The following is a 27,430-nucleotide window of genomic DNA, read 5'->3' as shown; positions in this document are numbered from 1 at the left end:
TCCAGAAAACACTATTAATTTCTATTCACTTTTACTCATTCAACTTTCTGGTAGTTTGTGATCGAATGCGCTGGATGTAGTGGGTTAAAACCATTCCAATTCAAAAAGCTGGTAACCCTCCCAATAATCATAGTTTCAAGAAACCCAAGCTATCCACAAATTTATTCTTTGATTGGAGTTAGTGCTTTCCCATAAGTGCGCGTTACTTCAAATGGCAAACTTGTGCAGTGTTACGTAATTAGATTCGGGGTAAGGTGTTTTCTAGTTGAATATATAGATACATGATCAATAATCAGCTAAAATGGCTATAACACTATGTAAGTAACAGGAAAAATTACACACTATATTTAGGAAATAAGCATAGTCCGTTTCTAATATGTCTGTCTAGTATGGCCCTATTCAAGGGTATCGGATGAATAATTTTCATCTTTATCTGTCTGCCGATCTTTGACCTTTCCTTATCTCATGTAAAAAACGTCTAATAGTAGTGAAATTGGCACATGTCCGCGGCGAGGCAGGCGAAGGTAACATCATGAATGGCCTATATTTGTGAACACTCATCTGCATATACATATTGGTATCCTAAGAAGTATGTTTCCACATAGCTATCCTTGAAAAAGTTAACAACTATTATCAAAAAGTGCTGCCATTTTATTTCTAAGCTAAATGTCTGGTATTCGTTTGGATGCTAGAAGGAAAAGGTTTGAGTTGATTAGAATTGAATGATGTGGTATTTTAACAATGATTTCACCGAAAAGTATATCAAGTTCGTTTATTATTAGTGCATGCATAGTGTGTGGGTGCTTCTACGTTGGCAGTGTTCATCTTTATAGCCATTTTCGCCTTCCTAAATATCTTTCTGTATCATCTAAAGAGCTAACAACAGTTCAAAGCTCCATATTAGATGCCTCAAAATAGACGGGATTATATACCTTGAGGCAAGAGTATAACAAGTCAGAAATCGAAAAATGCAAGATTTTTGATTCTATCTAAAATACAAACAATTTACGAAGATAATAATCAATTTTTTATTATGTTTTGAAGAAGACTCTATATTCAGAAATAATACAAAATTAATCAACAATTTTGTCGATTTTATCCACGCTTTCTACTGAAATCGAAATAAAACAAGTCAGGAAACCAGAAGCTGGACGCTTCAGGTATGAAAGGTTTTGTGTATTTCTATTATAAAGACATTTGAGTGTGAATTGGTCCCATCAGTACGTAACACGTAATATATGCATATATTATGTGAGAAAATCCACTTTCGGGTGATATTGACATTCAAAATCTTGAATTTCCAAAGAAGTGACAATTTCGACCTATTATAACTTTGTTAGTAATAGCGCGATTTCTACCAAACTTGGTAGCATGAAGCTATATATTGTAGCTACATTGCTGCTCGTGGTCTTAGAATGAATTTAAGAGAGTACTGCAGCCAATTACTGAATATTATAGTAATATACTATTGTTAACTGTATTTGAACAGATATCGGTATGGAGGTTATTTGGGAGCCTAGGCACACCATATGGTGGTATTATTATTATTTTGTTAAGGGAAAGTCGCACCGCGTCCTTGAAGAACTATTGTGCCCCTTTTACTGGGTATAGTGTACCTGTTGATCATAGTATCTCAAGCAGGCCAGTAACCGTTAGGAACTTTAGTATGTTCCCCACTTCCAGAAGTTTCAGCTTTGCATCTGGTATTAAGTGTTCTCCCAGATGTATCGACCTGCTTTGCACAAGTGCTGGACACTGTCCCAGGACGTGCATAGAGGTTTCGTCCTCCTCCTCACAAAACCTGCAGGCAGTGTCCGTAGATATCCCTAGCTTCCCTAGGTGGTAGTTCAGCCGACAATGACCAGTGAGAATTCCCACTATGATTCGGAGGTTCTTTTTGGTGAGGTTTAAGCAATCCTTTGTGCGCATGGGTTCGTATCCCCCAATAAGCACCCTGGACTACTCCATCCCTGGTAGGCCCGCCCAATATAGTTCCCTCAACCGTTTTTCTTCGTTTCTTAGATTCATAGCCATGAAACCGTTTCCGATTCCACAGAAGGGTTCTGGCCCGTATAAAGGCATCCCTGCTCCCTTCTTGGCTAGTTCATCCGCTGCCTCATTGCCTTCCAGCCCAGCATGGCCTGGAACCCAAAGTATCCAGACCTTGTTGGACGAGCCGAGTGTATTCAGTCTCTCAAGGCATTCCCATACCAGTTTAGAGTTCACCTGGTTGGACCTAAGTGCCTTGATCGCTGCTTGGCTATCGGTGAGAATAGCTATGTTCTGCCCCCTGTAGTTCCTTTGCAGATTAAATGAGGCACATTTGTCTATGGCGTAAATTTCCGCCTGGAATATGCTAGTGTACCTGCCCATTGGCTCAAAGTACATTTTCCTTGGACCAATGACACCGGCACCCGCTCCCTCTGCTGTGAGGGATCCGTCAGTGTACCAAGTAATCAGTTGCTGGTTTAAGCCGTATGTCACAGCCACGCTTTCCCAGTTTGTCTTGTTACTCCAACGTGTTTCAAACTTCTTATCGAAGTGAAACCTCGTTGTCATGTTGTCCCTCGGTATCAGTAATTCGGGATACCGCCTAGAATGGATATCAATCTTCCTTCGATTTAGGCAGCTCCCCGCCTCACTCATGCTACCGGCCATCCTGAATATTGATCTCCTTGCCTGCATCTGTATGTGCAGATGGAGAGGGGTTAATCCCAGAAGGACCTCCAGGGATGCCGTTGGGCATGTCCTCATTGCCCCACTGATACACACGCAAGCCAGCCTTTGGAGCTTATGTAATTCCCTGGCTTGTGTGCTGAGTTGGGTTCTTTCTGCCCAGATTACCGCTCCATAGGTAATCATTGGTCTTACTATTGCAGTATATATCCAAAGTAGTATCTTCGGGCTACAACCCCATTTTTTTCCTGCTATGGATCTGCAAGTCATCAGAGCCCTCGTGGCTTTCCGACAAGTGTTTCCGACATGTGTCTTCCAGAGTAATTTTTGGTCTAGCGTGATTCCCAAGTATTTGACCTCTGTTTCTCGTTTCACCTCCATATCATGTAATGTTATGGCTTTCAGGTGATCCAGCTTACGCCTCCTAGTGAATGGTACTATGGTGGTTTTGGTTGGGTTGATCCGCAGTCCCACCTTCCTGCACCAGGCACTAGTAACCCTTAATCCAGTTTGGATTCTATCACATAGGGTATCTTCATATTTGCCCCTACAGATTAGAACAATGTCGTCCGCGTAGCCCTGGACTTGTATTCCAGTATTAGTTAACACGTCCAGGAGTTCATCCACTACCATACTCCACATCAGCGGCGATAGTACTCCGCCCTGTGGACAGCCTTGAGTGGTGTTCATGATAATAGAATTTGTACCTGTTTGTACCTCTATTTGTCTGCTTTCTAGCATTTTGCCCATCCAGAGTGCCAGGGTGTTTCCCACTCCTTTGCGGCTCAGGGCATCCTGTATCTCTGTGTGCGATGTGTTGTCGAATGCTCCTTCGATATCCAAAAACGCGCACAGTGCAATTTCTTTTGTTTCAATGGCGTCCCGTAGTACCTCTGTCAGCTGATACAGAGCAGTTTCAGTTGACCTTCCTGCCCGGTAAGCGTGTTGACAGTGATGTAAGGGATTACGCTTTAGAACGTTAGTTCTAATATAGTTGTCTATGACCTTCTCCACCGTTTTGAGTACGAACGATGTTAGGCAGATTGGTCTGAAAGATTTAGGGTGAAAAGGATCCTTTTTACCCGCCTTCGGAATAAAGACCACTTTTGCCCGTCTCCATGCCCTTGGTATGTAACCCAGTGCTATGCTCCCCCTTACCACCCTCAGAAGAGACTCTAGGATAATTCCTAGGCCCCTCTGGATAAGTGCAGGGAAAATGCCATCTGCTCCGGGAGATTTCATTGGTTGAAAGGTTCCCACTGCCCATCTTAGCCTAGCTTCCGAGCATACCTCTTTTGCTAGTTTCCAGCTCTCTTTCCTTCCCCTTTTATTCGTTGTTGGGGTGTCAGGCAGATTATTGTCGCCTGCCGCCGAGGGGTAGGACCCCGGGAAATGAGTTCTGAGAAGCAGGTGTACCCTGTCCTCCTCATTCTCGGTGAATGTCCCATCTTCCTTTTTCAAGCAGACAGAGGATATTCTCCCGTCTTTGGCTACAGCCTTGTACAGCCTAGTTGCTTCTGTGATCTTTTCAATCCCTTCACAGAATTCCCTAAAGCTGTTCCGTTTCGCTTCCCTGATGGCGTTGCTATACGCAGTCAGTGCATTTTTATACCTCCGCCAGTCCCCGGTTCGTTTTGCCCGGTTAAAGAGTTTTCGTACCTCCGTTCTCATTCTGGCTAAGTTTCTGTTCCACCATGGTACATCCCTTGATGACTTGACTGTCTTGGCCGGACAGCTGGCCTCATATGCGTCAATGACGATTGTGTTGAGGTCTTCCACCACCGTTTCTAATTCTAATTCGCTCCTGATGTCACCGCTCCCTTGAAGGTGGGCAATGTTGTTGCTCAGGTGCATTGTGTAGGATTCCCAATCCGTTCTCTTGGGATTCCTTATTATTCTTTTTATTTCGGAGTTACCCTCAATGTCGAATCTGATTATCCTGTGATCAGACATTGAGGGTTCATCCGACACCCTCCAATTCCTGACCATCCCGTTCATTAGGGTATTTCCTAGAGTTATATCTAGTACCTCTTGTCTGGTGCTGGTCACAAATGTTGGAGTGTTCCCTACGTTGTATATTTCTAACTTATTACTAAGAATAAATTCGAGAAGGTACTCACCTCTACGATTAGTGTCACTGCTTCCCCACACTACGTGGTGGGCGTTGGCATCGCAGCCGAGAAGAAGTGGTAACGCCCTCTCCTCGCAATACTCCGTCAGCTTTGCGACTTGTTCCGGTGGAGCCCGGCTCTCGTCTCCTGGGAAGTATCCCGATGCTACCACTACCTTTCGAGTGCTCCTCCCGGCTTCCAATGAGACTTGGATAGCCACAAGGTCCCCGGTTAAGAACTCTGAAAGACATATGTATTTTAGATTACGTTTGAGAATTATGCAAGCTCTTGGTTTTTCACAAGACGAGTCCCAAATTACCTGCATGTCTCCTCCTTGCAGACCGCGAATCTGCCCCCGGTACACCCAGGGCTCCTGAGCCAGCACTATTCCAATGTTCTCCTTGGAATTTGCCCTTGCAATCACTGCAGATGCAGCTCTCGCATGGTGGAGGTTTATCTGGGCTATCCTAGTGCTGGCCATTGGCTCCGTTATTGTTTGGAGCTCTTCTCCACTGTCGGAGTGTCACCCTCCTCCTCCGACATGGCGCTTTCCTGCGCGTCGCTATCCACCCCGAGCCCTAGCAGTCCTAGGTCTAGGTCGTCCAGCTTCTGTTCTTCACTGGGCAGCAGGTCTATTTCCCTGGTTGATCCCGTTCTTTCCGCCTCTATGGCTTCCGCGACTTCTTCAGGGACCTCGGTAAGTTTTCCACCCGATGCCTCCTCCGAGGTTTCTTTCCTTGGCTTTTCCTTGTGCACATGCACGGGTATGTTGCCAAATCGGTAGTTGATATGACAACTCCGACGTTTAATTGCCTCTAGGGATCGGTCATCTACCCCGATCGTGAGGAGTTTACCCTTTCCCTCCACCTTGCTTCTGAAGACTCTCCATAGTCGAGTATGGAGATCTTCGTTCTGAGCAATTAGGAGTCTCATGAGGTCTTCTGTTACTATTGCCGCGGCCTTTGGGAGAAAAACTGTCACCATGTGGGCTCCTGGTATATCATCTCCAGCACATGTTGACAGTTCCACCCCTTCCCAGCCTGGCAATCTAGGAATTATGGTTCTGACCCATTCTGCGGTACCTTCCGTCGCGCAGTCCACCAGTATAAGGCCTGGTCGAAAGCGTATCCCGGTGAACACCAGTTTCGACGTCCATCCCTTGATCATCTGCTTGACGACCAGTTCTTCAATGGTTTCCTGTTCCTCCCGAGTGAGTATTTGCTCGGGAAACCTTTTTGGCAGTATGGCCAGCCGAATGCCCTTGACCGCACTAGCATAGCTAATGCCGGGCTTCCTGGGTCCTGCCTTCACTCCTGACCTGCCCGGGTTTTCTCCTCCCGTGGGTTCAGGTCTGGGTTTTTTGGGGGCATTCCCTTCATGCGGGCTGATCTCTGCTGCTCCCCGCTTTCTCGGCTCTGGTAGAGATGGCTTAGGTCTGTCCTGAGCCTTCTTAAGGGCCTCTTCTGGTTTCAGGCCTTCCTTCAGATAGCGCAGGTACCATTTAACCCCGGCGCCACTGAGACCTGTCTCCTTCCTGACGTCTGTTATGTTTATCTCAGACGTGCTTTTGCTGGTCCCTGCTCTTTGAGCAGTGGTGTTCGTTGGCTGTAGTCCATGCAGTATACCAATGGTCACCTTGGATCCACTGCTTGACGTCCCAACTTCTCCCTTCTTGGGTGTAGTCACCTGGCTTTCAGTAATTCGGAGACGTGCCTCCACCTGATTAACCAGTTTTGGTGCGGTACGGGGCCCCGCTTTTTTGGTTTTTGTTTTTTTTTCCAATTTAGTACTCATTTGATTCCCACGAGTATGGGGGTTAAGAGGTCCGCCGTGCCATAGCCCCCCGTAGCACGGTAAGATCTAACTTACTCACTGAGGCGACCAGGTATCAGTGAGGCTCCGTTCGAATACAGTCAGTTACCCCCGACTGCAGACTATCCAATGGGCACGGTTCGCATGACACCCTGGATTGGGGGAGGTGTTTTTCGACTCCCCAGTCTAGATCCGTAGCGTTTTGTTAATAGTAGGGTCACCTCGTACAGGGTGTGGCTATCACCACTCACTAACGGTCTTGGTAGACGAGAGGCTTGGCCCCTGAAAAGGCACACACCGTCCCAGAGGAGAGACAACTCATCCTTAGACAAAGATAGGTTGGCCTCAGGGAGCTATGTTCCGCATCAGTCTATCCTGCAGTACACTGCTTGACCCCCCATATGGTGGTAACTTCTTGATTTTTTTTCAGATTTTTCAGTTGAGTAGTTTCTGAGAATGGGTCCGTTAAAGAAATTATCACTTTCGATTTCTAAAACGGGATATATTAATTTTATTCGTAAATACGTATTTCCCCTATATAAGTTGTGCCCTTCCTGAGTACCTGATCAACTAAGATATTATAGTCTATCCTGATCCTTAAGTATTAAATTTTACACTGGGACCTTTCAATTACTACAAGATATAATAATAATCGTTGGCGCAACAATCCATATTGGATCAGGGCCTTGAAGTGTGTTAGAGCGCTTCATTCAAGACCGTAACGGTATACTACAGTACACTGTAAGAGGGAGTCAGGGGGAAGTCAGGGGTCAGCATTGCGCATTACTATAAGATAATTCGATTTAATTAGACATTCCGACAATAATATTGCCCGGGTTTCAACAATAATATTGCCCGGGGTTTCACTTGCCGCCTCTTTCAGAAGCTTCGATTGCACGTTGCCCGTGTCGTGGTTCAACCTGTTCCCTGAACTTGTGAGTTCATCAAGGAGAGGGGGAATATCCACCAAAATATCATGGCTCTCATGGTGAAAGAGAAAAACGTCCAAGTGTCATGTAGCAAAGTCACGCGGGAGACACAGGTGACGTCTCTTCAACATTAGGTAGGTGAGAACGCGAGCAAACTGAGTAGAGGCGGAATAAGTGAACCACTCGGTGCCCAGCAAGCAGCCAAAAAAAAACAGCCTCTTCGCCGAAGGAAGCTGAGCTGATGAAAGTTCCGGGTAGTTCTTTGACTACGACCTCAACTTTGGCAAAAGGAGGAGAGTCGACAGCTCGTAAACTGCAAAAAGGGCCGACAGATAGTTTTCGCGGCAAGATGAAAAAAATTCTAGGGAAGCAAACTGGAGTAAAATCTGGAAGACAACAGATAGTAATCGAGTGCAAAGACCTAGACTAGGTCACAACACGAGAGGATATCTGTGCGCTATTATTAGCTTGGATTAAACTGATTATCGCGGGCAAGGTAAGAATAGGTTGGGTCGTGTGCCGACTTAGGAAGTAAGTATCTCTCAAGAAATGCTTTAGATGCCCCGGTTTCAGTCACTTTGCAGCAGCAGGTCTAGAAGGTGCAGGAAGTATGGAGATGACGGCCACCTTATCAAAGACTGATCTGGAAATCCGCGATGCATGTTGTGCAAAAGGAAAAAGGGAACGGACGACCAGCGCGTTGCAGGCGACTAGCATATAGGAGGGAGCAGGTTCGTAGGGCTAAATGAGGTTGATACAAATCAACCATAGCCATTGCAAGGCAGATCAAGACTGATAAAGCCTTCAAGAGTCGAATGTGGATGTGGCTGCAATCTGTGAACCCTATCGAAATTACATGACAAACACCAGGGGCCAAGTCCTGCTTGAAACTTTCGCGGAGCTGGACATCGTTCCATTCAACGTTGAATGCGTGCCCACCTTCCGAGGCAGAGAGCTAGGCTCAATCGTCGATCTAATTTACCACAGTACCTCGTTGGTGAGGGAGATGTTCTGGCGGATGAGTAAACTTTACACCTTCAGTGGACACCAGGCCATTTTTCTGGACATCAGAAACTAAGGAGGCGACACTCGAGTGAGCAACAGAAGTAAGAAAAAACTACGATAGCTGGAGGGTCCACTGGCGCTATTGAGAAAGAGACTTTCCTAGCGATTTAAGAAGGAGGTAATGATTCGAAAGGAAGGATGCTGGAAAATGTGAGCTAGCTATGTCGGCGGGTAATTGAGGCATGCGACTCTATAATGCCGTCGCGGAAGTTCCTCCACAGTAGGAAACCGAACTGCTGGTGAAACTAAGAAATCTCGCTGTTGAGAGCGTCATGTTTACGAACGAGGACACTTTGCCAAAGGACAAGAGGGAAGCCAGAACACAAGAATACCGCGACCTTACAAGTAGCCTTAAGAAGACAATACCGGAAAGTAAGGGGAATTGCTACAAGCAGTTGTGCCTTGAGGCAAATACGAACCCGTGGGGTGGGGCTTACAAGATTGTAATGAACAAGATTCGTGGATAAAGATCACCCCAAGTGATGTGCCTGCAACTCCTGTTCAAAATAATTGCAATCCTTTTCCCGCAACGGGAAGAAAGTGGACCTCAGCGAACGGTTCAACAAGCTGCCTTCACAATCACCAGGGTGACGAAGGAGAAAGTATTGGAGATTTGGGGACGAATTGGGGATAATAAAGCTTCGGAATTGGGCGGGATTCGGAAGTTGGCTGCTAAAATCAGGCCCGCATGGTTCAAAAGCACATTTGAATGATGCATGGTGGAAGGGGTATTTCCCGCCCAGTGCAAAGACAGATGTTAGTTCTGCTACCGAAGTCCCAAAAACTACCTGCGCATTCTCTTCATATCGCCTTATCTGTTTTTAGAAACTATAAAATGTTGGTGAGGGTGACATACAACATGCTGCTTCCATTCGTAAAGCTAGCGATTTGCTCCGATAAAGCGGCAGTATTCGTTTCACAAAGCACCGTCCACTATCGATGCAATAGCAACGGCCATGAACCTAGCTCGGGAGGCATCGGCCGCATGTAAGGGTTGCGCGGTAATGGCACTGGATGTCAGGAATGCCTTTAACGCAGCCAACTGGGGTTAGATTAAAGACACCCTGGGTAAAGTGGGTGTCCCTAGTTACTTAGCTCGGATAATCGAGAGAGACTTCGTTGGTGCGAGACGGATGATGGGCCGAAGGAATATGTTGTGACAGCAGGTGATCCTCAAGCTCCGCATTGGGGCCCCTGTTGTGGAATATAATGTATGACGGAGTGTTCGGCATTAGCGTGCCAAAGGAGGCAAGGTTGATGCCTAATATATTAACAGTGAACCAGGGACGTTGCCAAGTAAGTATCCGGTAAGGCAATGTATGTGATCACGGAGATGATATGCCTGGATCTTCCAGGGAAAATCCGGTCGAAGTGACTGCGGGCTTCCGAAAAGCCACTAGAAGCCACACCCAAGGACCCGGACCATGTTATTTTCCATTGTCCGAAATTCGCGATTGAAAGAGGGAGGATAAACGACGCCCTCAACGCAGTTAGCGGACCAATTATTTTGTGGAGGAAATGCTCAGGTCGGAAGCAAATTGGAATGCGATAAACGCAACAATAGCCGCGGTACAGGAAAAGCTGCAGAAACTGGACCGAGTCCGAAAAGCCCGAGGGATGCTTGACTTAGCCGTGCTGGTGTAAACCAGAGCCTTCCTCGCGAAGTAATATTTCACGGTGGTGCCGCGGGGATATAGGCGGAGAAGTGATAAGATAAGATTTCCACCTCCAAATAAAAAAGAAATATATTATATAGAAAATCCCAACAAGGCAGGCACGCATGGAATCGTTTTTATATGGCGGGAAACAGAATTGATAGAATTTGTTAAAGTGTAGAAATATTTTATGAAAAATTGTATTGCAACAATTGAAAATGTTTCGTGGATTCGAGTAGCCGTTGCGATGAACGTTGCTGTGGGCTGCGTTTTTATTGCATTTCTGAATTCGTTTAACTTTTTGGGATCTTATAACGAATTAACGTTTACATAAATTTATCTTTACTTTCTGTTTCAAGTTCATCATACAAAGTGTTTGGGACAATATTCATCACATAACGTTGATCCAGCGGTTTTTCGTTATAAATTTTGTAATTTAATGGCATTAGTACTGAGAAAATTCAGTACTAATGCCATCTATATTGCTTTAGCAGTAACCAACAAGTTTGGTTTTTTTATGAGGAAATTTTGCACCGCACATACATAGTTTGTTTCGGTAACTATTAAAAAGCGATGGAAAATATCTCTTTGATTGGAAAAGTACTAAAAGATGAGAAAAAATGAGATACGACATTCCCTCTATTTCTTTTCTTGTCGTCACACTTCTATGCTCTCTTTCTTCCATTTATTTTCTTGGCGGCGGGCGGCCCTCATAAGACCGTTGTTTGCTGTTATCAGTGCGGTCGTGTATCGCAGCTCGCGACCTGAAGAGCTTATTTACAAATGAACTTACCCTAAAAGTATGCTCAATAATTTTCGTTAGGGACGACATGTCATGTACTTGGAGATTAAACTGAACGAAAAACATTCCTTCAATCCGTAAACCTCAAAAACAATGTCATTTAAGTTCGGTTAGAAGAATTTATTTGGAAAGTTTCCTGGACGTGAAGTACCAGCCCCTGCGAGTGTAATATGTTTATGGCACGCAGTTTTTTCTGAGAATGTTGGCTGGGAATGTCAATCATCGCCATTGTATTTGTTGACATCATAATTTTATCTTAATCGACGGGTGAGTCATGGAGCCTAACACCATCGAAGTGTTTACTTACGTACACAACTGATCCAATAAGCGAAAACGAAGACATTCCAGACTCGAATTGAATTTTGATAGCGGACGACGTGTAGAGTTTATTGTGCGGTAAATCATCATTTCTTCGAGAAAAATTGAAAAAGCGTTTGGTCATTTCTTGATAGTAAAGTTAGCGAGAAAGCCTTATTTCTAATTAGCTTGCACCTGTCGATGAATTTACTTTACCCTACAACGTACGGTAATTTTTTTTTGGAACTCAAATCCGCATGTAATTAGTGTTATCCTATTCATTTCAGCCTTTTGTATCACATTCTTCCTAATCTTTTCACGCGGAACAATGTCAAGCTCATTTGGTTCAGAAATTACGAATCCATCTTCGGGATTCGCTTTTGATCTCTATCAGCACGTTATCAAAGGCAAAGAGCAGCAGAACGTGGTTTTATCGCCGCTTTCCATTTACACCGCCCTGGGACTGGCCTACATGGGCGCTGGTGGGAGAACTAAGGAAGAGATGGCTTCGGTTTTAAGGATTTCTACTAATGCCACTGAATCCAAGGAAAGTTTCCGTCGTCTTCTTTGCAAGTACAAAGCCAGTTCAATGCTATCGATAGCGAACAAAGTCTATGTACAATCAGGAAAGAATTTGCAACCCTCATTCGTGGAAGCTTCAGAAAAAGTGTTCAGCTCGGAAGCAGACGTCATTAATTTCTCACAGAGCGACGTCGCTGCTAAAACTATCAATAGCTGGGTAGAATCGAAGACGAACAACAAGATCCAGAATCTAATTGATCCCAGCAACTTAGATTCGAATACAATGATGGTTTTGGTGAACGCTATATATTTTAAGGGATTCTGGAAGAATCAGTTTAGGAAAGAACTGACCAAGAAAGCTGATTTCTGGACGAGTGAAACTGAATCGGTCAAAGTTGACATGATGTCTAATAACAAGGCCCACTACCCTTATGGTGTTTTCGAGGACTTAGACGCTGCCGCTGTAGAACTTCCATTTCGCGATGAGGATCTTGCAATGCTAATTATTCTACCCAACTCGAAGACTGGTCTACCTTCTTTAGAAGCGAAACTGCGTTCCATGGATTTGTTTAAACTGAGACAGCGAATGCATAGTGAAGAAGTTATTGTCAGTATGCCAAAGTTCAAGATAGAATTCAGTATTGAGTTAAACGATGTTCTATCAGAGGTAAGTGCACAACTACAGTATATCTACGTGAATTTTTATTTTATACAATATATCCACCACATTTTCCAACATCAGAAAATTTAGCTATCATGTTTTTTGTCATGATTTACCTCTTGTGCAATCCTACTTTTGAGGAATAATACTACGCGCGTACACCATCAGCCCAATATTCAACTTTGGTCGTGGTTATGTTTTTGTCCCTTCTGCCGCTCACCTCGTTAGACAAAAGTATCTCGTGTGTTAGCACAGGATCGCAATGGTATACGACCATAATTTGGACGAGCAGGCACGCAGATGTCAGTAAACCTGGGGAAGAATTTGATTTCACTATTTTCATCTAAGCTTAAACATTAAAATGTATCTTTCGAAGGGTCAAAGTCAGAAAAGATTAAGTTTTCTAGAACCTTTCGAAACACTGTCGTTTTTCCCCGGCGAAATTTCAACTAACAATCTCAATCCCCTCAAGTTGATACTTCCTAGCGATGGATTTCAGGTGTATTATGCCGCAGTGTAGATAGGCACCTCCGTCTTTAATAATGTTACCAGCAAATATAGCAATAAATTCGATTGCAAGTAATAACGGCAAACCAAGTCAGAAAATTGCGAGCTGAACACCAGGTAGAGAAGGTTTTGTTCTTTTGTGTGAGGAGTCTTGGGGTGCACAACGGTTCCACTGGAACATATGTAGTTATAAATTCAATTGGGTAATATTTTTCAAAAACTGTTAACACAATTAATTTGTTCTGGAAGCTATTGTATCGATAATTACCTCACTTCGTTATTGTCTGGCGCCCCAACGGGAGATTAAAACTTTATCTAGTACGTGCTCAGAAGTTCACTTAAAACAAATACAAACAAGTCGAAATCCGGAAACTCGATGCGTCAGGCATGAAAGGTTTTGTGTATTTCTTAAGAAGGGATATTCGGGTGCACAGTAGTTCCATTTGTACGTTGCTCGTAATCTACCGTATATGCATTTAGTAGGTCAGACTATTCATTTTAATGTGATATTCAATGTCTTTGGCCTACTATAACTTCGTCATTAATAGTAGGGATACGATCAAACTTGATAGTATCCTTTTTTATGTTGTAACTCATTTGATTAAAGGATGAACTTAAGTGGCGTTTCCAGTCAATTTTCAAAAAGTATACTAACATATTATTATTAACTTTATCATGTGGTCAGATGACGCATAGATTTCGTATAGGAGCAGCTTAATGACTTTTCAGATTTTTGGGTTTGATAGTTGAATGATTCCGCGAAATAACAGATCCGTTGATAGCCCCGAACTCCTGTTCTTTGAGACATGTCAAAATTAATTACGACTTCGGAAAGTACTAATGGAGCTCTTCATTTCATTTTATATGTACTTATGAGGAGCCCCCTTTAAACTCCACACGATTACTACCAATCATTGTATATGGGGGTTGGAAACTTCCTATATGGGCTACAAAGAACCGCCGTAGCATGAATTTACTTGGAAGATGTGATATATGGGCCCTCCGGATACACAACTTCTGGTCATCTCGATTCAGCGATCGCATTATTTGCTTTCTTTGAGGGAGTACATGCAGTATTTCTTTCGGAATTCTGCTGTGCGGCATTTGCGCGATCTGTTCATCCCTCCACAACTTCAATATTTCGCGAACAACTTACCGCATTCTTCAGGGTAACCATTGAAGATAAAAGGCATAAATATCACCCTAGCGAAAGAAATGTCGTTTATTGGTTTTTTTTTGCTGGGAAAGTTTGGGAGTCCATTTACCATGAAATACATATGTTGATAACTAGTATGATGCAAAAATCTGTCTGATAGCTAACGAAGGTAAAAAGGAAGCAATAGAATATTTGAATATATACAATCTGCAACCGAGACTTAAGTCGAGTTCAATCTCTTGCACTGCAAAAATACATTTTTTCTAAACAAAGTGAAAATTTCTCATCTTTATGTTTCACGAAAATACCCTTCTGATCTAGTTTGAAATTGTCAAAGGCACTTGACATTTCACACACATAGGAGTTAAACAGTATCCATCCCAGAAGGTAAATTAATGAATATGTTTTCTGACATTTGCTTGCAAATGAAGCAACGATACCTACGTCATAATCATTTGCAATTGATCATTTTCTAGCAATCGCAAATTGATACGTATACCGAAATTACGGTGAATTCAGACCGTGTAATCCAATAAGCTCTTTAAACCTTTTTAAGAATACGTTAAGATTAAAATAATTGAAGGATTAAAATACTGTTTCAAATCCGAAGAATAGATATTGTTGTTACTATCGAAGACAACATGGAAATGATTCAACGCGGTTTACCTATTTGTGACATGAGGGTGAGACAAAACTTCAAATTCCTAGAAATGGTTGATTGATGACTGATACAACAATAGTGTCGACAACTGTTTTTTGCGTTCTAAGGGCAGATAAGCTATAAAGTCTCTTGAGTGAGAATATAGAATCCTAATAATAGTAATATAGTAATAGTAATAGTAGTAATATAGTAATCTAACTTTTTCTACTCCGATTATGCCTGCACCTCTTTTTGTACATTTCAGATGGGTATGAGCTCAATGTTTTCGGACAATGCAGATTTTTCAGGATTACTCAATTCTGCCGAACCACTTAAGGTTTCTAAGGTCATACACAAAGCCTTCATCGACGTCAACGAGGAGGGGGCAGAAGCAGCAGCAGCTACAGGTAATATGTAGTACATTCACGTCTTCTATTGTGTCTGTAGTATTAAAAGTCGCAATCTGTTTCCTTCATTATTCATTCCACTATGCTTTTACGCTTGCATCATCACTATTGATCAAATTACAAGTTTTATTTACAATTAATCTGCATACATAAACTTTATATAGTTAAACACTCACTAATCTATCTTACCACTTGTTAATGTGATTTATCGTAAAGCAATTTTTAGAAAATTGATTTCTTTTGTCAAAGCAGGGCATGTAATTCGCAAACGTTGCATTCAGTTCACGCGAGAGTTTATTGCCGATCATGCATTTATTATTGCACTTATCGCAACAAGCAACGAAGATCCTTCTGTGGCTTTCCTTGGATGTTTAAAATCTTATCAGCCCAATAAGCTTCACGATGAACTTTAAGAAAATAATTGCATAGATAACACATGTAGCAGGTCCACATACTAAGCAGTTAGTAACCGTCAGTGAATTTATATGAAATATTGAAAGTTTCGTTACCGAAACAGTATGTTAATATTAATAGTTTTTGAAAACGGAAGGAATGCATTGGGAAGTTTGGAATGTTTGATGTAGATCCAAATCGCACAGTTATCTTGTGTTAGATTATAATGTATTTCGTTCGAAAACGTAAAATGATTATCAACGCAAACTAGTTCTTTCGATATTTATATAAGTTTTCAAATGTTGTGTTTGTGGTGAACTGGCAAATTTATAAGATTTTTTCGTATCGTAAAACATCCACTTTCTTCCAAACAATAGACGTTGAAAATGTGAATCAAGACGAAAAATTAGTCAAATGCATAAAATTTTTGCAATTTTTATCTGAAAGTAATCTCAACTGTTATCTTTGCCTCGCTACGTTGAACCATTGTACATTTTTCGAGCAGTCTTATGATTAAATGTAATGCATTTTGTGTCGCTTATCCTAACTTAATTATTTATAAGATTCAATGGGGGTTTCACCTTCCAAACATTCATTTAAACCATTCTCTAGCACATACACTCTGACTTTATTCAATAGGTATAATGATTGCCCGCATGTGTTTGATTTTGTCTCGGGAGATGGTGTGCGATCATCCATTTTTCTATGCCTTACTGGATACTAAAAGTGGTGACATAATATTCAACGGTTCCATAAAAAGATTTAAAAGTGAGTGACTTGGTATTTCGTTGAGTGAGCAGAGTTGACACAGATTGGAAATCGTAAAAAGAAAATTGTTGTATTGTAAATGCATAGAAACATAATAGCTCAAACTAAATAAAGTACACATTTTTCACATTTATCGATGATTATATTTTGAATAATTGCAGAAGATTCATGTAGAAATTAAACCTTTCATTTGGAATGTTAGTGCTGATACATTTTTTCCAAATTTTGAGAAATACTACTGAAATACTTCACAGTCTTTTCTGACCGAGTGCTCCGCTTAAAAATGTTCAGGTAACGTAAATTTCGTTCATGGTCTGTACAAACTAGTGCTAGTCTCTAAACATTTCCGGATATTGAGCCTTTTATTTATAAGTGGAATATCTTCGACATATCTTCTCTAGCTTGATAATTTCGAGTGTTGTCGAAATCCCAGAAAAAGTAGGACTGTACCTTCCTTTTCACAACATTGAGTTCCTTTTAACAGTGGTATAATTTTTGTATCACTCCCACAATTTTCTAGGTCGTATGTGTGCGTTTTCTTCTCTACTCTGTCGAGGGTGAACTTGTAGTTAGAAATGATAACAGGCTATCAAGAAAACTATACAAAGAAGGTGAAACTAGTAAAAAAGCTGGACAAAAATGAATCATCCGGTTCGATCACAGTACGTTCCAAGCACCTGTTGATGTATTATCGTGTTCTTATTGCACTTCTACGTGGGTGAATCCATGTAATAAGGCAACCAGTTACAAATAACCAATAGGAAGTTTTTAAAGTGACTTCATAATTGATTTTGGCAGCAAGATGGAAAATTTTCTATTACAAGTGCAACCAGTTTGTTACTTGTGACTTTTCAAGTAATCAATCAGTTTTTAACAATAAAGTGGGAAATTGATGCGTGAATGGACAATCCTTCAATTTACTTTACGTTTCGGCAGTAATGGTAAAAAGCTATATAGGAAATTCTGACATCTTTACATGGGCGTACTTTTCGGGAAGATTCACAGGCCGCAAAAATGGATTTGCATTGAGCGGCATTCGGACCTTGGGCGGGTCGAATATTCTGCGGAATCTCTTCTCTTGTGACTTGATTTGAATTTGAATAATAATGACACAAAATTCTAACGCAGTCGTATATTATCAATTAAGATTGGAGTTCAAGTTTAAAAAATGTTAACTCACATTGAAATGATTTTCAAAATTCAAATCTGACTCCAAGAAACTGAATTTAGTCGAGCGATGATGAGGTTTGTGATTCAGGTCGAGGTTTTTGATTCAAAAATATTATCTTCCTCTCAGGACATAGAGATTTTCTCACATACCTTGACTAAATAGCCAAACTCCTAAACAAACCCGGAGTAATCTACTCTAATAGAATCGTGAAGTCTCGAGACTGGTTGATATCTCCAAAACTTTCTTTCCCAAGGGAAATAAACTGCCTAACGACCTAACAAAGAAAGGGACAAAATCACAAAAAAATAACCCACAGAGGGATCGCCGGGGGAGGATTAGCCCCGAGTTGATTCTATCACCCACGCGACAAGTGAACCCCGTCTTCCTTTCTTCTTCATGGGGGGCCCGCTGATATGGTAGCTCTGCGGCGGCCCGTCCGAACCTAATGAGTTTCAAAGTAGACACGAGCAAAATTATGAATGAGCTACTGCAATGAAGCAAAACGAAGAGTTCAACGCAAAGTTTTTGCAACTCACGCGATAAAATGTTTCATTCTAGACCCATTCAATCTAATTTCCCTTTTTTTTATTATTTTAATTTATTTTTTATTATCTTCCTCTTTCTATTATAATAATTCACACTAACGACTCTTCAATTAGTAATTCAGTTATCGGTTCATTTTTTGTCATTTTCTTTCATATTCAGTAATTCGTTTTATGATTGATTAGGATAAGTTAAATACTACACGGCCTATTGGGGTGCTTTTCTACTAATTATTGTTCTGGATGATGCGAAATGGACGGACATGTAATTGAAAATAAACAGTTTGTAATTCTTACTTTTGTTGTGGACTTTTGATCTGCATGCTCGTCCAGCTCCTAGCATCCAACTAGAGAACTAACTTTAAGTGTAACTTCATTTATTTGTTCAACTTAGAAGACAACTTTAATCAACGGCTTTTGTTGCCGCTAGGTTTATATCCTTATTAATTTGGTTGTTTATTCATGTATGTGTATCCGTATCTCATTAGCCATTGCGTATAGTCTAGAAGTCATCTTGGTTTATACTTCACCTAGTTAAGATTAGTTTTCTTTGTCAATTACACAAATAGGACTAAATTAATCATAGTCTTCTTAATTTAGAGTTATGTAGGATGTTTTTATTCACCTTTGGTGAATATAATTCTATTAAATTTTCGCATTGCAATGCATTTAACGTATATACTTCATGAACAAAGCGAAATAAAAGGAAAATAACTGGACGGTATTCAATATTTTAATATTACTGTTCGGTGATTCAATATCTCCACAGTAACGTATCGTTTGCGGATTAGCAAAAAGATTCACACTATAATTACACCTTGTTCACATACTTTGAATTTTCATTTGAAATTGTGCCTGACTACGTTATTATTATCTACTCAAGATCCGTTTATCGAGATTCCTCACAGGTCCACTTCGGTGGAGTTGGTTGTGGCACTGTAGGAATAGCCAGGGAATGGCGTTTTCTTATTGAAGGGCACTTTATTCAACGAAGTAATAAAATAAGGTAGCGCATCTCGAACTAGACGTACATAAACTCTCCAACTTTGTGTTACTCCATTAAGTTCATAAACTTCTGATTGCAATTCGGAGCTATGGTGGAATCTTAAACCAAAACTACTCGACAGCGGACAGTACATTTCACCTCTCCAGTTTCCCTAAAAATGTCCGTAGTTCGAAGACTCAAACCCGAAGTATCAAATTTGAGTTTTCAAACTCCAAATACGAGTCAGAAAAATTCACCGTTGTAACAAACTTCCCTGTTTTACAACTGATATTGAAAATTATGTTAGTTCTACTCATTACTCATTAAGCGATTTGATATTCCATATGACCATATTCCGAGAAATAAAATTAATAATAATAATAATCGTTGGCGCAGCAATCCAATTGGATCAGGGTTTTGAAGTGTGTTAGAGCACTTCATTCAAGACCGAAGCGGTACATTACAAGATTACAGTACCCTATAGGAGGCAATGTGGTGTGTATTGCGCTCGCCCGAGATTATTACCCTGATTTGACTCAGGTACTCATTCACAGCTGAGTCGACTGGTATCCGTCGTCAATGATACAAATTCCACTGCCACCAGTGAGATTTGAACCGCGACCTTCCGTACGACAGCCTAGCATTAGTGCTTAGGCTTGAATTACATTCCCTTAAAATTGAAAAAAAAATCGTGCCACTTTTTGGTTACAAAAGGTTTAACCAAATTACAGTTAAATTTCGGAACGTAAGGTTTATCTGTTTTCGATTAAATTGGGTGTGAGAGGCGTTGAATTGGTTTCCTCGTTTTTTTTTTTTTGTTTACATTGTTACATAGAGAAAAACTGCTTTTCTTAAAGGATTCAATATATATTGTTTTTACTGCACAACTTAGGGCTAATAGGGCTAACTATGATGGGCTTACATTGCCCCAAGTTTTCTACCACTATATGGGAATGCACCGAGTTAACTGAACTTAATTCGATTTTTGCTCAATCTTTAGGTCTCGTGTTCGGATGGTAGAAACTTAATCAAAGTGTGGTTATATTGATTTAAAATTTTAAATTGGAATGTGTATTCGGTTGTAAAATTTGAGCATTTAGATTCGTTAGACAATTAAACGATTTCGCCACGCTTATTTGAGGTGAATCATGGCAAATTTGATTTGATTTGAGGCCATCTATGGACAATTATGAAAAATAGAGCGATATCTTAAGTCCAACATGGTTAAAATTGCTGGACGGTAAGTTTTGATAGATAATTTCAACTTTTTAGTGTAAATGGGCGGAATTTCAAAAGAAGCCTTACGTTCAACATAATTAGTGTCTCAAGTAGTTAGAGCGCTGGACTGTCGTAGTGGAAGGTGACGGTTCAAAGCTCACTGGTGACAGAGGGATTTGTTATCATGACTGGATGTCAGATATCAGTCGACTCAGCTGTGAATGAGTATCTGAGTCAAATCAGGGTAATAATCTCGGGCGAGCGCAACGGTGACTACATACAGTGTACTGTATTGTACCGTTACGGTCTTGAATGAAATGCTCTAACACACTTCAAGGCTCTGATCCAGTATGGATTGTTGCGTCAGCGGGTATTATTAAATGCAGCATTCTAAAGTATTTAAATTTGGGTTTAAATCTATTTTGTTCTTGATGCCTTAATGGATACAATGGATTAGGATACTATCCGTAGTAAAATCGTCGAAAGCACTATCTGCTTTTCTTGTACTGCAGAACGCACATCATTCGAACTGGTGGCAAACCACGTATCTATTTATTTAGTTTCCTCTTTATGATGACAAAATGACAGTAAAATAGGTGTGGGTATTCACTATGCCGGGTTTTCATTACAGAGTATAACCTATTTGGGACTCACACCGTTGGTGGTGAATGTATTAGCTAGTAGCACCGGAATCAAAAGCTACAAAGAGCAGGGCAGGAGGAATGAGTGGGAATTATGAGCTTTAGAGTGACAACCTGGCGAGATGTGGCAATATAAAGGCTCAAACATAACAAACATCAGATAACGTGTGGAGTTTACCAATTTTCTAATGAATGCCGACTCGTCTGTTAAAATTCTATAAAACATATGTCGATTCATAATTGTTTCTGTTGGGTTGGGGTTTATTCGCGATGCATTGAATTAATTAAAAGAAATTATAATTGCGTCTGAATTCGTGAGGTTTTTAAATTTTGAGAATCAAATGGCACTTCCGTGTGCGAACCGCAATTATTTTCACATCACCAGGAATCGATTTATAGAAGGCTGTTCTGGCACGTCTTAGACTTACAATTTCAAAACCAAATGACACTTTCGTGCTTCAGCTGTTAAATTTATCGCTCCACCGGAATTAATTTATAAGAATTTATACTTACACATTCCTCCACTTTCAAATTTTAATACCAAATGGCAGTTTCCTTATTGATATAAAAAAGAAGTACTTCCTCAAAATCCAACTGAGAAGAGAAGAAATGGTTAACTACTTTGTATCAAAGTTAAGTTAAATAGTTAACTACTTTGTATCAAAGTTGGTGAAAATGAACGGATCTCAGGACACACTCCATCATTTCCTGCCGTGCCTATTACCTCTGCAAATTTCATACTGACGTTGCCGGAGGGCACTGCTCGAGGTGGTTGCATTGGCTGGTTAATTGGCTCGATAGATTACCGGTTCTCAAAACAGACAACTTTAGGAACAATTATTCAGACGGTGAAAAAGTCGATTTTTTCACAAGAGCTAGAAGCTATAACACCAATTAACGCTTCGTGGAGGGTCGGAGGGACCTCCTTGGCTAATTGCTGCTTCCTCGTAGATATCTATCAACAAGTTCACATATTCACTGGCACGGGCTATCCTCACACACGCGTTCAAATCGGAAAAGCCTTCTACGCGAGGCAGCTATGGTGTTATACATTTGGGTTTATTTATGGATATAATCAAATTGATGTGGTTCATACGCTGCAAATTTCAAGTGACAAATCAATTTAATATTATTTTATTGTTTTCTTTTTTAATAAAGGCATGTATACTATTTATTTCTAACATAACACCATTCACACTAAGTCCATATAAATATTTATTCGAATTGCTTGCATACTCAATAGGTGTAAAATCCGTGGAAACGCAAAAATAGTTTGGATATTTCTAAAAAAGCAAAAGGCTTAAGTTAAATTCTATTTACTGGCACATCGTACACATTTAAAATAGTATTTCTGACAAACAAAATAACATATGAAATGCAAAGTAACATAAAAATTGAAAACCTTATTTCCTGAAATACCGTCACAGATGTTTATATTTCCTTTGGGAAACAAGCTTTTCAATCGTGGAAAGAATAAACTGAAACTTATTCGATTCGGAGCAATACACATGCAGAGGAGAAAGTAGAGCATAGTATATTCACTCATCATAATAATAGTTTGCATTTTGGTCATTCAAATTCATAATACCCAGACCAGCAATATAACATTACATTGATTGGTTTTCTTTCAATATATTTTAGGAATAGGTATAATGGCAGTTTCTGCTGTATTTCCGCCACCACGTACGAACATCTTCAAAGTCGATCGGCCTTGCATATATGCTGTCAAAAGTCAATCTGAGATTCACTTCATTGGTCGTGTTACCTATTTTTAGTTTATAAATTTCACAATAAAATCTTAAGAAGATAACAAATTGTTATATTTAAGTAGTTAAAATAAAATTGTATAGCCCTAAATATGTTGGACTTAAGACTTCTGCAAAGTTGTCGCTCATTTATCTTAAGATGGCTAAATTTGCTGTCGAAACTTAACTGGCAGCAGCGTTAACTATACGGACTTAAAATGAAATTAGTGTTGTTACCGAATTCTTCTTCAGAGCATTTTCAATTAAACTCAATGAGCAATAAAATTTATCCCTATTCATTCTACAGTTCTTTAAAAAAAATCCACAGATTCACTGTTTCATTTTTAGAAATGCCACTTTAAAATAACCATTAGTGTTCCAATCGCAAATTAATTTACGGACGCTACACGATCTCCGTCTTTTTTCAGTTTCTCCACTTCCGCCAACATGACAAGATCACTCAAAATTCCTGAATATTCAATTATTAATTACGAATGACACACGATGACAATACAATTCAAAATTTCAAATCAACCTAACGGCACTTTCATTAAGATTCTACCATCCGGAGCCGAGCCAATAGGTCTTCTATTCACCGATTCACCAGCTTAGGCACCATATAGTGGCAGCCTCTTGATTTTTTTCAGATTTTTCAGTTGAGTAGTTTCTGAGAATGGATCCGTTAAAGAAATGATCACTTTCAAGACCCCTCACTCACCCAACTTGATAATAAAGCATGTCTTTTCAAATACATTATTCATTAAGATTCTACCATCCGGAGCCGAGCCAATAGGTCTTCTATTCACCGATTCACCAGCTTAGGCACCATATAGTGGCAGCCTCTTGATTTTTTTCAGATTTTTCAGTTGAGTAGTTTCTGAGAATGGATCCGTTAAAGAAATGATCACTTTCAAGACCCCTCACTCACCCAACTTGATAATAAAGCATGTCTTTTCAAATACACCTTGTGATCTTCAGTGATTAAGTGTTCCAACGATATTGAAAAATGAATTTTTGGGCGGGGTCTTCACGCATGCAAAAAAGGGGTGTAAATTTTTTTTTCAACAAATATAGTCACTTGGGTTACCAATCTACGTTTCGCCCAGGGACCTATACTACCCTTTGACCGCCTTTTTGAGCCTATAGTGTCGCGTATTTGATGCTTGCGATGAGGAAACGTACACAAGAAAACCATCTAGGTGTCATCGACACACGCACCATTTCCTTGTATCTAATCCGCGTTTATGCAATGAGATTCCGTACCGTCTATTGACTGACGGGAAGGACTCGCTAAACAAGTCGAACATTTGGCCAATGATCATGACTCACTAAGAGATGAGATATGACGGGAAGGACTCGCTAAACAAGTCGAACATTTGGCCAATGATCATGACTCACTAAGAGATGAGATATGTGTCATCATCGTAGTCAAAGTATTTGAGGAAGAGGTTAAGTGCAGCAAAGTGGAATATCGCCGACAGTATACAGACTTGGCGCACTTCGCCTTCAAATTTCAATGACATTTTGCTTCGATGTGGTACGTGACATTCTATTTCATCATATGTGGCTCTCATCATAGGTATTAGATTCTGCGAGATCTCCGCCTGTGTAGAGCATTCCAGATACACTACCTGTTAATGCTGTAGAAAATTTCCTTAAAATCGATGAAGAAAGAGTGGAACGTGGATGTAAACTCTGCACACTGCTCTACAATGATCCGAAGGGTGTAAATACGGTCGATGCAAAAGGATATTGCCTTTGCGACAACAGGAATTACGAAAATACCCCTCCATTTATTGCAATAAGGCCAAGTGCCCCCTTTCAGAGTCTTAACGATCATCGTCATTTTCCACTTCTTGAACTAGATCCTGAATTCTCAGGGTTTTCGAATAAGCGATACTAACAATTCTGCAGAAACTGCAAGGAACAGTTCTTCATGGAAAGCATTAAAGCCGGCGGCTTTTCTTCGCTTGAGTGCTTTGAATACAGAGATAATTTGGTGACGGTACAGTGATTTCCCATTTCATCCAGAAGAGGTGGAACTACATCAACGCGAGACGATTGAGAATCGAGGTGAAATGCTCCTTCCACCTCTTAAATTGCTCAACATCGGGGGTAAGACCACTAACGTCTTTCCAAAAACTAACATAGTTTCGACCATCTACAATTTCTTTCGTGATATGATCTACAGTATCGAAATTATGTTTTCTATACGGTTAAGTTAAGTTTCTGCTTTTGTGGCCAAGGAGGAGTTTAACGTTTCGATAGCAAGTTAGCCTAAAAATTGGCAGGTTTCAAGCCCTACAATTCCTACCCCGCGGCGAAAGGTTTGTAGATTTCTGTAACTTTCACCGCCTCGGCGAGGTGTGAAAGCGGGTCATGAAAACTCAAATGAAGTTTTCCACCCAAACATTGCTAATCTATCACCTGGAGAAAATCGACGTAGTGATCTCGGCTATATACAACCAATGTCATATGAGAAAAACGGGTGGCCTTGTACCTTATAAGCGGCTGCCCGTTTTCCTCAGACCTCAGATGAAAGTACTTTGGGAAGGCTTTCTTCAACAAAGAATCAGTACACTCTACCTTCAGGAGCCATTCCCACATTTGCAAAAGCATATCAAAGTACAGAGCAATGGGCCTAACAGATTAGACTTAAATGCCTGGTGCTACGAAGTGTTGTTAAATTTCGGATAAAACTTTAGTTTTTTTCTTTTTTAATTTAGTGAAATATTTGAATTGCACAGAAGAGTACATAACAACACTGTGTATATTATAAAATAACAAACCTTAAAAGCTAAACTATGAAACAACCGAATATTTCATCAAACCATAATCTATTTTCCATTTTTATTCTAACTTGAATTTGCTTATCATCAATTGCACGTCCAGGTAAATTGTATAATGTACGCATTTTATAACTTTACATTTGAATCATGCTAAGTTTAATTATGAATGTGACCCGCGAACATCAATAGGAATTAATGTGGATTTTGGCGTGATCTTCTGATAGACTTAATTTTCTTATAAGCACGATTATTTGCTTTCAAATTAGTAACAGCCAACAAATTTGCCAACTTCTTAACCTTTTTCACTACTACCTCGTTCCGAAGTTCCACTATGGGTGAGTGTACATTTATTTTATGGGAGCCTATCACTGTATTCAAATTTGATATTTTTGAAGTGTGCGAGTGAGTATTTGAATATCTTTTGAATTGAATTGGCATCTGAATATCTTTTGAATTGGCAACCTCCTTCATACTATACACGAAATTATCGACTTCCTCGTGTTCATGCTCAGATTGTCGAAAAGTTCCATCTATTAGCAACCCCACATCAGTATCATCTTCGTTGCATCCATACTCACTCTCCTCGGTTACAATTTGATACACCATTGCTTCCTCCAAATCATCTCCGCATTCAAGAAAATATTCTAGAATAAATAAAAAGATGGAGGTTAAGACTATACCAACAGAAAGTTTGCATTTTAAAAGTGAGATGAAAAGATATATAATAGAATTGTTAGCTATTCTGTGCGACAACTCCAAACAAAGGAATATTTTATACCTTGTTCTGATACTGTACATGTTTATGTGTAGATATTATTAGCAGTTTGCGCATACAAACGTTGCAACAATAAAATGGGAATCATCTTGAAGATATTGAATTAATCAAACATAGAATGAAAACTACCTTTTGTTGAAAATAATTATGATAGTTCAGGTGTTGTTGATCAACAAAAAAAAAGAAGAATTTGCATCCATGGTCAAATCGAGTTAATTTTATATTTCGGATTTGTATTTGTCCACTGTCCCTCACAATATTAACCTTTGTTTTAACCTCTACTTTCTGCATAATATTAGTACTCCTTATGCTTTGTCCTAAAATATCCTTATTTTGTTATTTGATACCCTTCCCGACAGTTTTGTACGGTTTTGTTATCAATAGGATTACCCTACACGGTCAGTTTTTCATCAGTTCAACGTCAGTCAGAATGATCAACTATGACAATGACTGATAAATATTTGAATTTTTAAATAATATCTGCCAGTCTGGTTGAACTGATGGCAAGCTGGGTTTAGTGCATTTGTCATTGTATTGCTAGTTGAAACATACCTTCTTAAAAAAAAAACTCTTTTTTGTCGTCTTATTTATAATAAGCAGGTCAGTCCATCATCTTCTCTTCAATCAATTTTTGATCGATTGACTTATGGTAGACTGATGAAATATAGACCGGGTCTGAAAGGACTTTCTCCGGTTGAGATGGCTTTCAGTAGTCAGCTATAGGTTCGGGACGCTCTCTCTTTTTACTTTATACTCAAGAGATGCGGTTTTAACACCAGTCATTTTATCAGTCTATTTTTGATGGATTAACTTATGGCAGGTTGATGAAATACTGATTGCATGAGGTCAGCCTAAGGGCAATGATCATGAAATTGAAGCATAATATTATTAAAAATGAAATATTGTTTTGTGTCTTGCTGCACAAATAACTCCATAAAACCCACAGAAAGCGTTTTTGGCTGTTCCGAAAGGAGATTTTCGCAAGAGGTGGGTTGCCATCGTCCGACGGAATCCAGTTTCTTTGGAGTCAAGTTTAAATTGTCAGGATCATTTCAATTTCTTAGAGTCAGATTTGAATTTTGAAAATCATTTCAATGTGAGTTAACATTTTTTAAACTTTAACTCAAATTTTAATTGATAATATGCCATTGCATTTGAATTTT

General features: G+C 40.1%; 2 protein-coding genes across 7 annotated transcripts in view; one reads left to right on the top strand and one right to left on the bottom strand.

Annotated features, from left to right (window-relative positions):
* The first annotated feature begins 161 nt into the window (after positions 1-161).
* Positions 162-23,005, top strand: LOC119659475 (serpin B4-like). 6 transcript variants are annotated; one of them, XM_038067584.1, is made up of 4 exons: positions 162-317; positions 11,635-12,536; positions 15,099-15,240; positions 15,490-16,266. In XM_038067584.1, the coding sequence occupies exons 1-4, from the start codon at positions 302-304 to the stop codon at positions 15,651-15,653; spliced, it is 1,224 nt and encodes a 407-aa protein (XP_037923512.1). In that variant the 5' UTR covers positions 162-301; the 3' UTR covers positions 15,654-16,266. The 6 variants fall into 6 exon arrangements, with proteins under 6 accessions (XP_037923512.1, XP_037923514.1, XP_037923510.1 ...); XM_038067586.1 differs by lacking the exon at positions 162-317 and adding an exon at positions 11,118-11,571; XM_038067582.1 differs by lacking the exon at positions 162-317 and adding an exon at positions 11,119-11,576.
* Positions 23,006-23,020: 15 nt separating this feature from the next.
* Positions 23,021-27,430, bottom strand: part of LOC119659473 (longitudinals lacking protein, isoforms A/B/D/L) — a 117,309-nt gene continuing 112,899 nt past the window's right edge. Inside the window, exon 7 of the mRNA XM_038067576.1 lies at positions 23,021-26,136. Coding sequence (XP_037923504.1) covers positions 25,685-26,136 — 452 coding nt within the window. The 3' untranslated portion in view covers positions 23,021-25,684. The remainder of the gene's footprint in view (positions 26,137-27,430) is intronic.

The sequence above is a fragment of the Hermetia illucens genome, chromosome 6 (assembly GCF_905115235.1).
Source record: "Hermetia illucens chromosome 6, iHerIll2.2.curated.20191125, whole genome shotgun sequence".
In the NCBI taxonomy this organism is placed as follows: Eukaryota; Metazoa; Arthropoda; class Insecta; order Diptera; family Stratiomyidae; genus Hermetia; species Hermetia illucens.
This window is presented reverse-complemented; position numbering and strand designations above follow the sequence as displayed.

Excerpts from the sequence above, each read along its gene's own strand:
- LOC119659475 (XM_038067582.1), top strand. The coding sequence starts at position 11,549 with ATGAATTTACTTTACCCTACAACGTACG. Across the intron at positions 12,537-15,098 it reads TAAACGATGTTCTATCAGAG|ATGGGTATGAGCTCAATGTT; the intron begins GTAAGTGCACAA and ends TGTACATTTCAG. Across the intron at positions 15,241-15,489 it reads AGAAGCAGCAGCAGCTACAG|CAGGGCATGTAATTCGCAAA; the intron begins GTAATATGTAGT and ends CTTTTGTCAAAG.